General features: G+C 37.5%; 1 protein-coding gene across 1 annotated transcript; it reads left to right on the forward strand.

Moving 5' to 3' along the window:
- The first annotated feature begins 7,387 nt into the window (after positions 1-7,387).
- LOC116468488 (serpin B3-like) lies at positions 7,388-13,309 on the forward strand. Its single transcript, XM_058439754.1, has 8 exons — positions 7,388-7,433; positions 8,019-8,227; positions 8,425-8,481; positions 9,765-9,893; positions 10,356-10,473; positions 11,563-11,705; positions 11,991-12,146; positions 12,902-13,309. The coding sequence occupies exons 2-8, from the start codon at positions 8,063-8,065 to the stop codon at positions 13,307-13,309; spliced, it is 1,176 nt and encodes a 391-aa protein (XP_058295737.1). The 5' UTR covers positions 7,388-7,433; positions 8,019-8,062.
- Positions 13,310-13,790: the final 481 nt, after the last annotated feature.

Below are 13,790 nucleotides of genomic sequence, written 5' to 3' on the forward strand. Positions count from 1 at the left end.
ATCAGCCTGTGTCCACCAACAAATGAATAAATAAAGAAAATATGATATATATACAAAATGAAATAGTATTCCACCATAAAAAAAGACAGTTCTGTCATTTGCAACAACATGGATGAACCTGGAGGATATTATGTTAAGTGAAGTAAGCTAGACACAGAAAGACTAATAATACACAACCTCAATTATATGTGGAATCTAAAAATGTTGATTTTTGACAAAGATGCCAAGGACTCACAATCAGGAAAGGATAGTCTCTTCAATAAGGAGTGTTGAAAAAATTGGATATCCATACGGAGAAAAAGGAAATTAGATCCTCATCTCACACCATATACAAAAATCAGCTGAAAACTGATTGAAGACTTAAATGTAAGGACTGAAAATGTAAAACTACCAGAAGAAAATATAGAGGAAAAGCTTCATGACATAGGTCTGGGCAATGATTTTTTAGATATGATTCCAAAAGCACAGGCCACAAAAGTAAAAATAGACAAATGTGATTACATAAAACTGAAGTTTCTGCACAGCAAAGGAGTGAAGAATTCATAATCAACAGAGAGATAAGATGACCTACCAAATGGGAAAAAGTTCTTGAAAACTATATCTCTGATAAAGTATTCTTCTTCAAAATGTAAAGGGATCTGAAAAAAACTCAACAGAAAAAAAAAAAAAAAACTTTTAAAATGGACAAAGAACCTGAACACATATTTTTCAAAAGAAGACATACGAATGGCCAGCAGTTACATAGAAAAATACTTAACATCACTAATCCTCAGGGAAATGCAAATCAGAAACACAATGAGATATCATCTTACACCCAATAGGATGGCTATTATCAAGGAGTCAAAAGATAACAAGTGATGGTGAGGATCTGGAGAAAAGGGAACCCTGGTACACTATTGGTGGGAATAAAATTTGTACAGCCATTTAGAAAACCTTATGGAGATGCCTCAGAAAATTAAGAACAGAGCTAACATATGATTCAGCAATCCAACTTCTTGGAATATATACAAAGGGTATGAAATACATATGTCAAAGAATTATTTGTATCTCATGTTCATTACAGCATTATTCACAATAGCCAAGACATGAAATCAGCCTGTGTCCACCAACGAATGAATAAATAAAGAAAATATGATATATATACACAATGAAATACTATTCTACCATAAAAAAAGACAGTTCTGTCATTTGCAACAATATGGATGAACCTGGAGGATATTATGTTAAGGGAAGTAAGCTAGACACAGAAAGACAAATACTACATAACCTCAATTATATGTGGAGTCTAAAATGTTGAATTCATAGAAACAGATAGTAGAATGGTGGCTACAAGAGGCTGGTAGGGTGGAGGGGTTGGGAAGATGTTGGTAAAGGATATGAAATTTCAGTTAAACAAGAGGAATAAGTTTAAGGCATCTTATCACGACTATATTTAGTACCAATATTGTATACTTCAAACTTGCTGAGAGAGGAGATTTTAAGCGTTCTGGTTATAAAAAAGAATAATTACATGAGATAATGGATATGCTAATTAGCTTAATTTAGCCATTCAACAACGTGTACATATATCAAAACATTATGTTCCATACCATTAATAAATATAATTTTTACTTACCATTTTTTTAAAAAATTAACTGTAAAAAAGCTTCTGAAAACAATTTAAGAACTTCATATGCCTACTACCTCAATTTGACACAAGTTAATATATTGTCATTCCTATGTTAAAATATAATACATGACAGATATAATGTTATAGGTGCTTTTAAAATGTTTTACATAAGTGATATTTGCACATTCTTTTTCATTTGTTTTCCTGTTCCTTGCTATTATATCTACAGATTTATTCTTGTTAACAAATGATGATCCAGTTCATTTATATTCACTGCTGTAGAATACTCAGCTGTATGAACCTAGCTTAACTTTTTCCTTATTTTTTTTGATATATATTTAAGTTGTTTCTAATTCTTCACCATTGGCAAGAATGCTGCAATTCATGCCTTTGTATGTGTCTTGTGAAATATAGTACATGGGTTCATCTAGGCTATAATAGAGAGAGAGAGAGTTTTTTTGTTGTTTTTTTTTTCGACAGAGACTCACTCAGTCACCCAGGCTGGAGTGCAGTAGTAAAATCTCAGCTCACTGCATCCTCTACCTCTAGGCTTCAAGCAATCCCCCACCTCAGCCTCCCAAGTAGCTAGGATTACATGTACCACCACACCAGGCTAATTTTTATTTATTTATTTATTTTGTTTTATTTTATTTTATTTGAAATGGAGTCTCTCTCTGTCCCCAGGCTGGAGTGCAGTGGCTCAATCTCAGCTCACTGCAACCTCTGCCTCCCTGGTTAGAGTGATTCTTCTGCCCCTCAGCCTCCCGAGTAGCTGGGATTATAATTGCCTGCCACCACACCCGGCTAATTTTTGTATATTTAGTAGACACAGGGTTACACCATATTGGCAAGATTTATCTTGAACTTCTGACCTTCTGAGCCACCTGCCTCGGCATCCCAAAGTGCTGGGATTACAGGCGTGAGCCACCATGCCTGGCCCTATTTTTAATTTTTGGTAATTTTAGTAGAGACAGGGTTTCGCCATGTTACTCAGGCTGGTCTGGAACTCCTGACCTCAAATGATCTACCCCCCTCAATCTTCTAAATTGCTGGGATTACAGGAGTGAGCCACCACACCTGGCCTAGGGTACATATTTAAACATAGAATTGCTGAAATAACTAGATATTGCCAAGTTTTTCCAAAATAGTTTTGCCAGTAAAGATTTTCAACAGCATTTGTGTCAATTTTATTTGTCCACATCACACTAATCCTATGTATTTAAGAATAGTTAGTATCATTTACAATAACAAAGACATGGAACCAACACAAATGCCCATCAATGACAGACTAGATAAAGAAAGTGTGGAGCTCTCAGGCTCCGCCTAATTTATTGGTTTACAAGCTCTTTGTTCCTAAGGCAGATGAGAGAAGGAGGAAGGGATGAGGAAAAGGATTAATCAGTGAAAGAGAACTCAAGAGTCATTCAATAAGATGTATAGCAGTGGTGGTTTCTGTGAATTTCTTTGAGCAAAGGCATGTGTGTAAACTACTTAAGATCTTTAACTTATAGGGACTGAAACGGGTGGGAGTGGGTTTCAGGAGGAGCCAAGATGTTTGATTATACTCCCCTGCTTCAAGGAGTGTTATCTCCCTGAGCAACCTGTGGAATACCGCTGAGCTGTTATGCTCTCAGGGCATAAAGACATGAAGGCAATAAGGAGACTTTTCTCCTCAGAGGCTGCCCATGGCTACCCATGGGTGTCTCACAAAGGGGAGACCAACTCAACTGGCACCCCAGAAACTCTCTTTCCCACAAGAAGTACATGGTATACTTGCATAGCCAAAAAAATTAAAATAGGCCATTGAAGACAGAGAAAAACAATGGCTAGAAAAGGCAGTAGGAATAAAAGAGAAGATCATGCTTCCTGGCTTCATGGTATGAGAATGGGGGAGTGAGTAGATACCCACGAGAAAAGATCAAGGGGCATGCAGCCATCGGGGAAAATCCATAGTGCAGATAAAGCAAGAAGGAAGAAGGACAGTTCTAGTAAAAGGGAGAACATCAATATAGGATATTTCTTAGCAACAGAAAAAGAAGGCCAAGAGAAATCAGGGAGAGAGTTATAAGAGATCAGCAAGGGGACAGGGTTAGATTTGGTTTGGTTTGAAAGCATATAGTAAATATGACGTCTGTCCCTGGCGGTGTTGGCTGAGAAGGAAGGAGGAAGGGAGGCAAGAGATAATATCATTTTCTCTGTGCTCCAACTGTACTTACATATGAGACAATTTCCGTCTCTGCTTTTCAAACCTTACTGGAGTTGTTTTCCCTCATGAAAACTAAGAAAGGAAAGCTTGTTAGTCTTGTTCTGAGGTTGTTCAATGTGTACATATCTATATCTGTAGACAGATCCTTGGGAATACAGTAATTGACATATATTCTGTTATTTGATGCTTGAAAAATTTCCTCCACTAACAAGTTTCCCTATAGATAGGCACAAGCACATAGTAAGAAACAATAAATAAATGTTCTCTTTAATTTGTAACTTAACAATGCTGAGAAAACTTTACAGCCTTCATAAGGAAGTGAGGTCCAGGAAAATCTAGGAGATATTTCTTAACCAATCTATAAAGGCATTAGTAATGACGGGATATTTCCTGAAAGTGTAATTTCCCATTGAGGATTTGTTTTTAATTTCTGGATTCCTGGAGCCAATGAAGTTGGTGTATGTTTATGAAATACCAAGAGACATAAGTTGGCAAGTGTTCACATGCAAAAACTTCCTGGAATTCCTGAGTTCTCTGTGGCAATATATGACATCAGGATATGTCCCGTCTCACACATCAGGATATGTCCGGTCTAGCCTGTCTATCACATGCCAGGAGAACTTTTTAGGAACATAAAAAAATGCCTGAAATGATTTCTCATTTGAACTCATCCAAGCTTTCTCTAAATTTAAGCGAACTCCTGGTCATTTTCAGTTAGTACCTTTCCTTAAGTTCAACCTTCATGGCAAACCTCAGCGCCTCAGGACATTTAGCCATAGTCTGAAATTCTCTGTAACCTCAGATTGTCTCAGCTTGTTATCCTGTTTTTTTCTTCCTTCCATTCCCAGGATGAGCTTGTTGCTTCTGTCCTATGAGATGTTAGATTCCTTTTCTTTGGTACCCGAGTAAATCCATCCTGCTCCAATAGAGGAAGGTCCATTTTTGTCTTATAGCCCTGGATGCAGACTCAGCTGAGAAGACCATTATTCATTTTTGGAATTCTTTATCTCAGATATTTCCTCTTGTTTCTTTTTCTTCTATCTTTGGACTTTTTAGTCCATCAACACCCCATTAGTCTATTCCCCAACTTAAATCAGGGAATTTATACCTCCCAATCTCATTCAGAGACTCAAAATATATATATTGATACAGAAGACCTAAGAACAACATGTCTTGGGGGTTCAAGAAACAGGCAGGTGAGAAACTTTCAGATTGGAAACACAGCTTCCTTTCTCCCATCCAGCCCCTACTTTCAGCCTATGTGTTTCTGGCACCTTGTTGTAGATGAATCTCCCTTGATTTTGTGATGTGCTGAGAAAACAAACTCACGGCTGGTGTTTAAAAGGGCCCATGACAATACCAAGTGTTGGGGAGGATGTGGAGAAATCAGAACTCTATTCACGTCGGTTGGAATGCACACTTGTGCAGAATTCTATGGAGAAGAGTCTGGCATTTCTTCAAAATGTTAACCTGGAGTTACCATGTGACCCAGCCATTTCATTCATAGGTTTATACTCAAAAGAAATGAAGACATATGCTATGCAAGAAAATGTACATGAAGGGTCAGAGCATCATTATTCATAATAGTAAAAAGATGGAAACAACACAAATGTCCATCAAGTTATGAATAAAGAAAATGTGGCCTATTCATACAATGGAATATTATTCAGCCACAAAAAGGAATGATGTGCTGATCCATGCAATGACATGGAGAAACCTTGAAAATAATACTAGATGAAAGAAGCCAGTCACAGAAGGACAAATACTGTATGATTCTATTTATATGAAATGTTTAGAATACGCAAATCCATAGAAACAAGAGGTAGATTCGTGGTTTCCAGGGTCTCGAGAGTGGGAAGAATGAAAGACAAGTTTTATTTTGGAGGTAGTGAAATTATCGTGGAATGAGATGATGATGGTGTAGCACAACTTTGTGAATGTACTAAAAATCATTGAATTGTACAGTTGAAAATGGTGAACCTTATGGTATACAAAGTACATCTTAATAAAAAGGGGGGACCACAAAAGAAAACCCGCCCTCTATTCTGGTGGTCAGGGAGATATTGGATTAAATGGCCTTGGACGACAACCCTCTCTTTGGCCACAGACATTCTTCAGATTACAAGATATTCCAGGGAGAACACTGGAATGAGTCTGAAGCCAGGTGCTAAATGGTAGAACCACTGAGAAATCTTGTGATCCTGACAGGTCGAACAACTTATTTTTCAGCTTCATTTTTAAATGAAAAATTAGAAAGCTTCCATTCAAAATGTCTCCTGCTTGCTTCAATTGTTCTTCTCAGTGTCAGCCTATTAACTCAGTGTATTAGTTTGTTCTCATGCTGCTGATAAAGACATACCCGAGACTGGCAAGAAAAAGAGGTGTCATTGGACTTACACTTCCACATGATTGGGGAGGCCTCAGAATCATTGCGGGAGGCAAAAGTTATTCTTACATGGTGGCAGCAAGAGAAAATGAGGTAGAAGCAAAAGCAGAAACCCTTCGTAAACCCATCGGATCTCCTGAGACTTATTAACTATCACGACAATGGCACAGGAAAGACCAGCACCCGTGATTCAATTACCTCCCCCTGGGTACCTCCAACAACACGTGGGAATTCTGGTAGATACAATTCAAGTTGAGATTTTGGTGGGGACACAGCCAAACCATATCACTCAGCAAGGAAGATAACTTTCTCACTGACCCTGTGCAACAGAAAACATACGGGATGGTTGCAAGGGGCACAGGAGGTGACTGGCAGGATCACTGCCAAGGCTGAGCGTTCAGGAGAAGGCAATAGAATCCTGTTCTCCATAGTATGCTGTGAGATACTGAAGTACACTTCTTAAGTATGTCTTTGGACTTAAAATTAGAAATATATTCCTTGTTTAACAGAAAAATTGCTGATGAAATTCATAGGATGACAAAAACTTTCAGAACTGAAAAACAGGAAATGTAAGCTTTTTCGTTGTTTTTTGTTCAAAGTATGCCTTAAAGACAATGCAACATCCTAGAAAATAATGGCACTTTTTTTTGTTTTTGTTTGTTTGTTTTCTTGCTTTGTTTTTTTACATCTGGAGTAGTATACAAAGGAAAGGAGTTGAAACTAATGGGAGGAAATTGGAATTCTAACCTTATTCTCATTGGTAATAGAAAGTCACCTACATTATTTCAAATAAGCCAGTGATTACTATTCACATTTTCATTTTTTCCCTATAGATTAAAAAGGAGGTACAATGGTAGAACAATAATCCTGTTCTTTGTCATAAATGTTCATACTCATCAAGGTGAGTGTTAGCCTGCTTGTGAAATCTCCTCTCCACTGAGGGAGAAGCAGCAAGAAAGTCACCTACATGTATTTCAAATGAGCCAGTGATTGCTGATTTGCATTTGCATTTTTTCCCTATAGATTAAAAAGGAGGTACAATGGTAGAATAGTAATCCTGTTCTGTGTCATAAATTTTCATACTCATCAAGTTGAGTGTTAGCCTGCTTGTGAAATCTCCTCTCCACAGAGGGAGAGGTAGGAAGAGGAGAGGTATAAATTCAGGATCTCACCCTTCCTTCCACAGACACACACAGGCTCTCTGCCCACCTCTGCTTCCTCTAGGAACACAGGTAAGTGCTTCAAGCCACTCCAGCTTAAAAACATGAATTATTTTTGAGAATAATAATGATACTGTGTTCTATATCATGCATCTCCTGCATTCTGTCGGATTATATTTTACTTATTCTGCCAGGACAAAGTTAAAATAACTATTTCATCTGATTTGTCCTTTATCTAAATTGCTTAGTTCCGAGTAAACCAAGGCACCCATAGGAACACAGAGGGTGAGTGCCTTGCAGCCACAGAGCCTTGAAGGAAACGTCAGGGATTCCTCTTAAGAGCTGGTTGGATGTGATCCACAGAGGTCTCCTCTTAGCATACATTATAAAGCCTTCCTACCTAGCCCTAGTGTAGCCAGCAATGAAGGAAAGATAAAGATGGTCTATTATTTATTTACAATAGTCTTTAAAAACAGTAATTTTGTAAGCCTTCTAATTAGGAGATTAATATACTTAATATATGCACATTGTAAAAAGCTTGAGACGTTAAAAAAAAAGAAACTTTAAATGTCAAAATCCCACAACATAGATATGTTATTTTCTTTAAGAAAATTGTACTACAAAATGACACTCCATTTATTAAAGTCATTCTGACAGGAATCTGATGCTTTTCCGGGAGTCCAGATCACATCACATTCACCATGAATTCACTCAGTGAAGCCAACACCAAGTTCATGTTCGATCTGTTCCAACAGTTTAGAAAATCAAAAGACAACAACATCTTCTATTCCCCTATCAGCATCACATCAGCATTAGGGATGGTCCTCTTAGGGGCCAAAAACTACACCGCAAAACAAATTAACAAGGTAGGTATCAGCTTCATTACATTGTCCTGTTGCAGATTTTCTCTGTGGTTCCGTCGGCTAGCACGCAGATGGTAATAGATGTGGTGACCTGATGGGTAGCACAGGGGGCTGAGCAGGAATTCCCATAACTGTGAGACCACTGACTTCAACAGGTCTTTTGAGTAAAGTTTTCTTGTCCCGCTCCATGTCTTTTCCAGGTTCTTCACTTTGATCAAGTCACAGAGAACACCACAGAAAAGGCTGCAACGTATCACGTGAGTCACAGAGCACTATGGTTCAGCTTTAGATGCCTGAGCAAGTCGTAGTTTAAACCTGGAACTTCACAGAAACTAAGAAAAGGCCATTTTTAGGGGAAAGCCTGGATGAAAAGATTGAGACATACAGAGTGGGTTGGCGTTTCATGGCACATAATTATTATTCCACATTTGGCTTTAGTGAAAGACAGTCAGCACTGTACTTCAGAGCACAGGTCTGGATCAGGATAGGCTGGGTTCAAACTCCGGCTTTGCTCTTCACAAATGATGAACACGAGCAGGACACAACTGCTCGGATTCCCAATGACCTCATCCCAGAAAACTAAGGGTAATAAAAATCTGACTCATTACATGCAAATACATGCAAACATTTACAGCAGTGCTTTGCCCACAAAAAGTCATAATAAATGTTATTATTATTATAAAGTAGCTATAATTATACTAATCACAATGATGTTGCAAAAATAATTTAATTTTAATTGAGTCATTAATGAGATTAAGAGGAGTAAGCACAAGTCCAAGTATATTTTGGAAAATGATTGCTATGGAATATATTGGTTTAGAGCCTTACTAGTGCAAAATGCTTTGCTGGAAAGTAGAAGGTTCTAGATTTAAACAGGCTTAGGTTCAAAACTTGGCACTTCTAATTTATGTCTCTATAAACAGGGTTTTTTTTCCCCATTCTCTGAGCTTTCTTGTGTTCATCTGAATTGAACTAAAGACTTAGAGTTACCCAAGTAAAGTCCTTAGCCATGTACCCATGTACCTGGCACACACTGTTCTTACATGCAGAGAATGACCATCATGAGGAAACAGCCATAGATCAGTCAATGTGTCTTACAAGATGATACCACCAACAGGTACAACAGGGCTTCCTGGCGTAACCTCTTTAAAATATCCAAACTTTAATATACTCATATTCTTGATGTCTGTTAGAAATGTAATAAGGTCCTTGCCCTCAAGGAGCTAAGAGTTTAACTGGGAAGCTAAATTTAACCCTTTAAACCAACAAGGGGAAAACCCAATGGTAGACAGTGCTGCATCTTTAGTTCAGAAGAGAAAAGATTGGAGTACATTAGTGCAGGAAGAATTTTCTGGAAGAAGTCAAACATAAGGTGGATTTTGAAGGGTATTTGAGGTGAAATACACCAAGTATCAGGGAATAAGCCCAAAGGTCATCATTGAGACTACCAGCCTTTAGGAACTGATCTGACAGACTTAGCATGGGTTTAGTATTTACATTGATACAGCAATTGAATGATCTCCTTTTTTGACATTTGAAGGTTAATAGGTCAGGAAATGTTCATTACCAGTTTCAAAAGCTTCTGACTGAATTAAACAAATCCACTGATGAATATGAGCTGAAGATCGCCAACAAGCTCTTTGGAGAAAAGACATATCAATTTTTACAGGTAAATTTCACCTTTCATCTGCAGCCTGCTGTCTGTCTCTGAGCAGCCAAATGGAAGAAGGCAAGGCACGTGAGTCTGTCTGACCCAGATGGAGGGCATTTACTCAGAGTGCATTAGCTCCATTTCCACAACTCTCCCACCGTCCCAGGCCCTGATAATACATCAGTGAAGTGTGGATTTAGAGATAATCTTGTAATAAAAGAGGAGGTTGGGTAGTAGAGTGAGTAATAAGATACCGTCAATAAACTGGCACTGACCTTCAGTGACCTGTTTTTTGTGCCAGCCCACACTCCCCTTTTGCATTGCCTACGTGGCACCTGTATAAAAATATGCATAGACAGGAGATACTGCATCTGTTCAGGGTCTGTATTCAGCTTACTATAATTATAAATAACTAAATTTGGTAATATATAGTTAGATAAATTACTCTTAATTCCTACTTTCTTCCTTCGTATCTCAAAGGAATATTTAGAAGTCATCAAGAACTTTTACCAGACCAGTGTGGAATCTGTTGATTTTGCACATGCTCCAGAAGAAAGCCGAAAGAAGATTAACTCCTGGGTGGAAAGTCAAACGAATGGTAGGAGAACCACCCATTATAGAAACACCTTTGAGAAACCTATGCGAGCGCGCCCTGTGCCTGACACTGCTTGGGGAACCAGGGGTAGGAATTGAGATGGCTTTGCAGGGAGGACAGAAGAGGGCACTCCAGATGAAGAGTTTTTCCAAATGATTATGAAGAGAGCCTGGGGGACCAGGGAGGAAATCACAGGAAGCCAATTAGATGAAAACATAGCCGGAGGATTCTTTGCTCATGTTCTTGGATGACAATAGCTTTGTGGATCCCTTGTCTCCACTCAGGCCCATTTTGAGATCATGTCCTTTACTTTAAATCAGAACCAATTTTTTATGATGAATATTTAAAAGAAAACATTAGAAAGCATCTCCCTTCCCCTTTACTAATTGGGAAACAAGCAGCTCTCCGGTAAATCACCCTCTTGCCATCTGAACTAGAGCTGCCTGGACCACATCTGTAGCCACAAGTTCTGCAGGGATTATCACAGCTGTCTTCCCCATCAAGGGCAAAGAGCTTAACAAAGTCTCCATTCTATAGACATCTATCCTACCTCCCACCTCTCATTACAGGCCAAACTTACAGCAACTCAACATGAGAGTGAATAGGAAGATACCCCTGGAAGTAGTGGCTGAGAGCACAGGACATGTGTTTCATATTACAGAGCTCATGTCATTTGTCCTAAAAAGCAATCAGGGCCTACTTCCTCTGATTTGGGACCCCATAGTTTAAAAAAAAAAAAAGTAGGAAGAGGAGGGAGGGAGAAAGGAAAGACATATGTTGAAAGAGTAGATAAAATCAGTTTATCAGTATTCCATACCAGATGACTGAAGTCAGTCATAGAGAACATGAATTCCTTCTCTATCACAAGAAGTGATGTCTCCATCAAGGGTAACTTTATCCGACTGAAGCCTTAAAGAAAGCTGCACTTGGTGAATTTTGGTCAGTGAGTGTAATAATTCAAAGATCAAAGTCAGTGAGTCTGAAGTAAGGATTTAAATGAATAATTAATTATCAGTCATGAAAATTTGCAAAGCATCTTCCAGACAAACCATTTGTAACTTGCATAAAAGACTCTTATTCTTTCCCTTGCAGAAAAAATTAAAAACCTAATTCCTGTTGGGGCTATTGGCAATGATACCACACTGGTTCTTGTGAACGCAATCTATTTCAAGGGGCAGTGGGAGAATAAATTTAAAAAAGAAAATACTAAAGAGGAAAAATTTTGGCCAAACAAGGTATTGTCTATATTTTATTTATATAATGTAATATGTTAATAAATTTAAACATTTCTGATGGAATGTACTACCATGACAAGTAAAAAATAAAATTGTTCATGTCTGTTATTCTGTCGTTTTAGTCTTATAACTTTATTAATTAGGAATACCTGAATAAGCTATTGTCTCTAACCCATTAAATTCTTGGGTTATTTCTTAAAAGAAGGATTTGTTGATATCTCAATAATATTATCTTTTTGTCTTGTGTCTCACTTGGTATTTGTTGGACACATTGATTTATTGTAGAATACATACAAGCCCATACAGATGATGAGGCAATACACGTCCTTTCATTTTGCCTCGCTGGAGGATGTAGAGGCCAAGGTCCTCGAAATACCATACAAAGGCAAAGATCTAAGCATGATTGCGCTGCTGCCAAATGAAATCGATGGTCTGCAGAAGGTAAAAACTTGCATCTACAACTCTTCTACTGCCTGACTTTTTTCCAAAGATACCAAGTTTAAGCAAGGTAAAAGCTTGTGACCAAGTCGCCCCAAAACAATGAAAAATTCAAAGTGAGGAATAATTACTCACTTTCATATTACAAATATTTAAGCATAGGGCCTGACACAAATTGAAGGCTTAGTTAATGATTAATTTATTAGAGTTACATGCATAGGATATCAATTTGATGATATTATTATGCAGCAATTTAATCTTGACTGGGAGAAATATATAGCAATGTGAGGAAAGTTTACAAATACACCAAGTAAAAAAGGGAATAGAAATTTAGGGTATATAGAATAATTGCAATGTGTACTAAATAACGTATATAGAAAAATAAGATGAGCCTATTAATAATTGACACATGTAGTAGGCTTTTGGCACAAGAAATAGTGATATATAGTTCATTGTGTACAAAATAATGTTATCATATTTTACATATGTATTATACATTTGTAGACATACATATGTACACATTACATATATATAAAAACATGATTCTGTTTTTAGATACATATATTTACATATACACATATAGTTCAGTGCATTGATATATTCAGGATTCATATTTTGCCTATTAGAATAATATCTAATAGTGAACCTTCTGTATTTCACATTTATTGCCAAAATAAAGATACTCCACATAGTCAATTCATTGTTAAGGTGTATTAGAGATCGATAGTCATATCAGTTTCTTTTTTCCATTTGTATAGCTTGAAGAGAAACTCACTGCTGACAAACTGATGGAATGGACAAGTTTGCAGAATATGAGAAAGACACGTGTGGATTTACACTTACCTCGGTTCAAAGTGGAAGAGAGCTATGACCTCAAGGACACGTTGAGAACCATGGGAATGGTGGATATCTTCAGTGGGGATGCAGACCTCTCAGGCATGACTGGGGGCCGCGGTCTCGTGGTATCTAAAGTCCTACACAAGGCCTTTGTGGAGGTCACTGAGGAGGGAGCAGAGGCTGCAGCTGCCACCGCTGTAGTAGTAGAAGAATTAGCATCAACACTTTCAACTAATGAAGAGTTCCATTGTAATCACCCTTTCCTATTCTTCATCAGGCAAAATAAGACCAACAGCATCCTCTTCTTTGGCAGATTCTCATCCCCTTAGATGCAATTAGTCTGTCACTCCATTTAGAAAATGTTCACCTAGAGGTGTTCTGGTAAACTGATTGCTGGCAACAACAGACTCACTTGACTCATATTTCTTTTCAATCTCATAGTCATCATCAAGAATTCAATGATTGAAATAGCATGCATTTCTTTCTTTCTCTTTATAAGAACGCATATAAACCTACTTTTTCTTCCAGAAAAATTCTCCTTGAGGAAAAGTCCAAGATAAGATGAATATTTTAATACTCTACCATCTAAATTTGAAATATAATTGTTTGTGACCTGTTTTAAATGGACCACACCAAATCATACTTTCTCTTCAAACTTAGCAACCTAGACACCCACATTTCTTTGAATTTAGGTGATACCTGAAATCCTTCTTATGTTTCTAAATTTTGTGATTCTATAAAATACATCATCAATAAAATACATCATCAATAAAATACATCATCAATAAAATAATGACTTACTTAAATCAT

This window comes from Hylobates moloch, unplaced genomic scaffold (genome assembly GCF_009828535.3).
Source record: "Hylobates moloch isolate HMO894 unplaced genomic scaffold, HMol_V3 SCAFFOLD_5, whole genome shotgun sequence".
Classification (NCBI taxonomy): Eukaryota; Metazoa; Chordata; class Mammalia; order Primates; family Hylobatidae; genus Hylobates; species Hylobates moloch.

Excerpts from the sequence above, each read along its gene's own strand:
- LOC116468488 (XM_058439754.1), top strand. The coding sequence starts at position 8,063 with ATGAATTCACTCAGTGAAGCCAACACCAAGTTCATGTTCGATCTGTTC. Across the intron at positions 8,228-8,424 it reads CCGCAAAACAAATTAACAAG|GTTCTTCACTTTGATCAAGT; the intron begins GTAGGTATCAGC and ends TGTCTTTTCCAG. Across the intron at positions 10,474-11,562 it reads GGTGGAAAGTCAAACGAATG|AAAAAATTAAAAACCTAATT; the intron begins GTAGGAGAACCA and ends TTTCCCTTGCAG.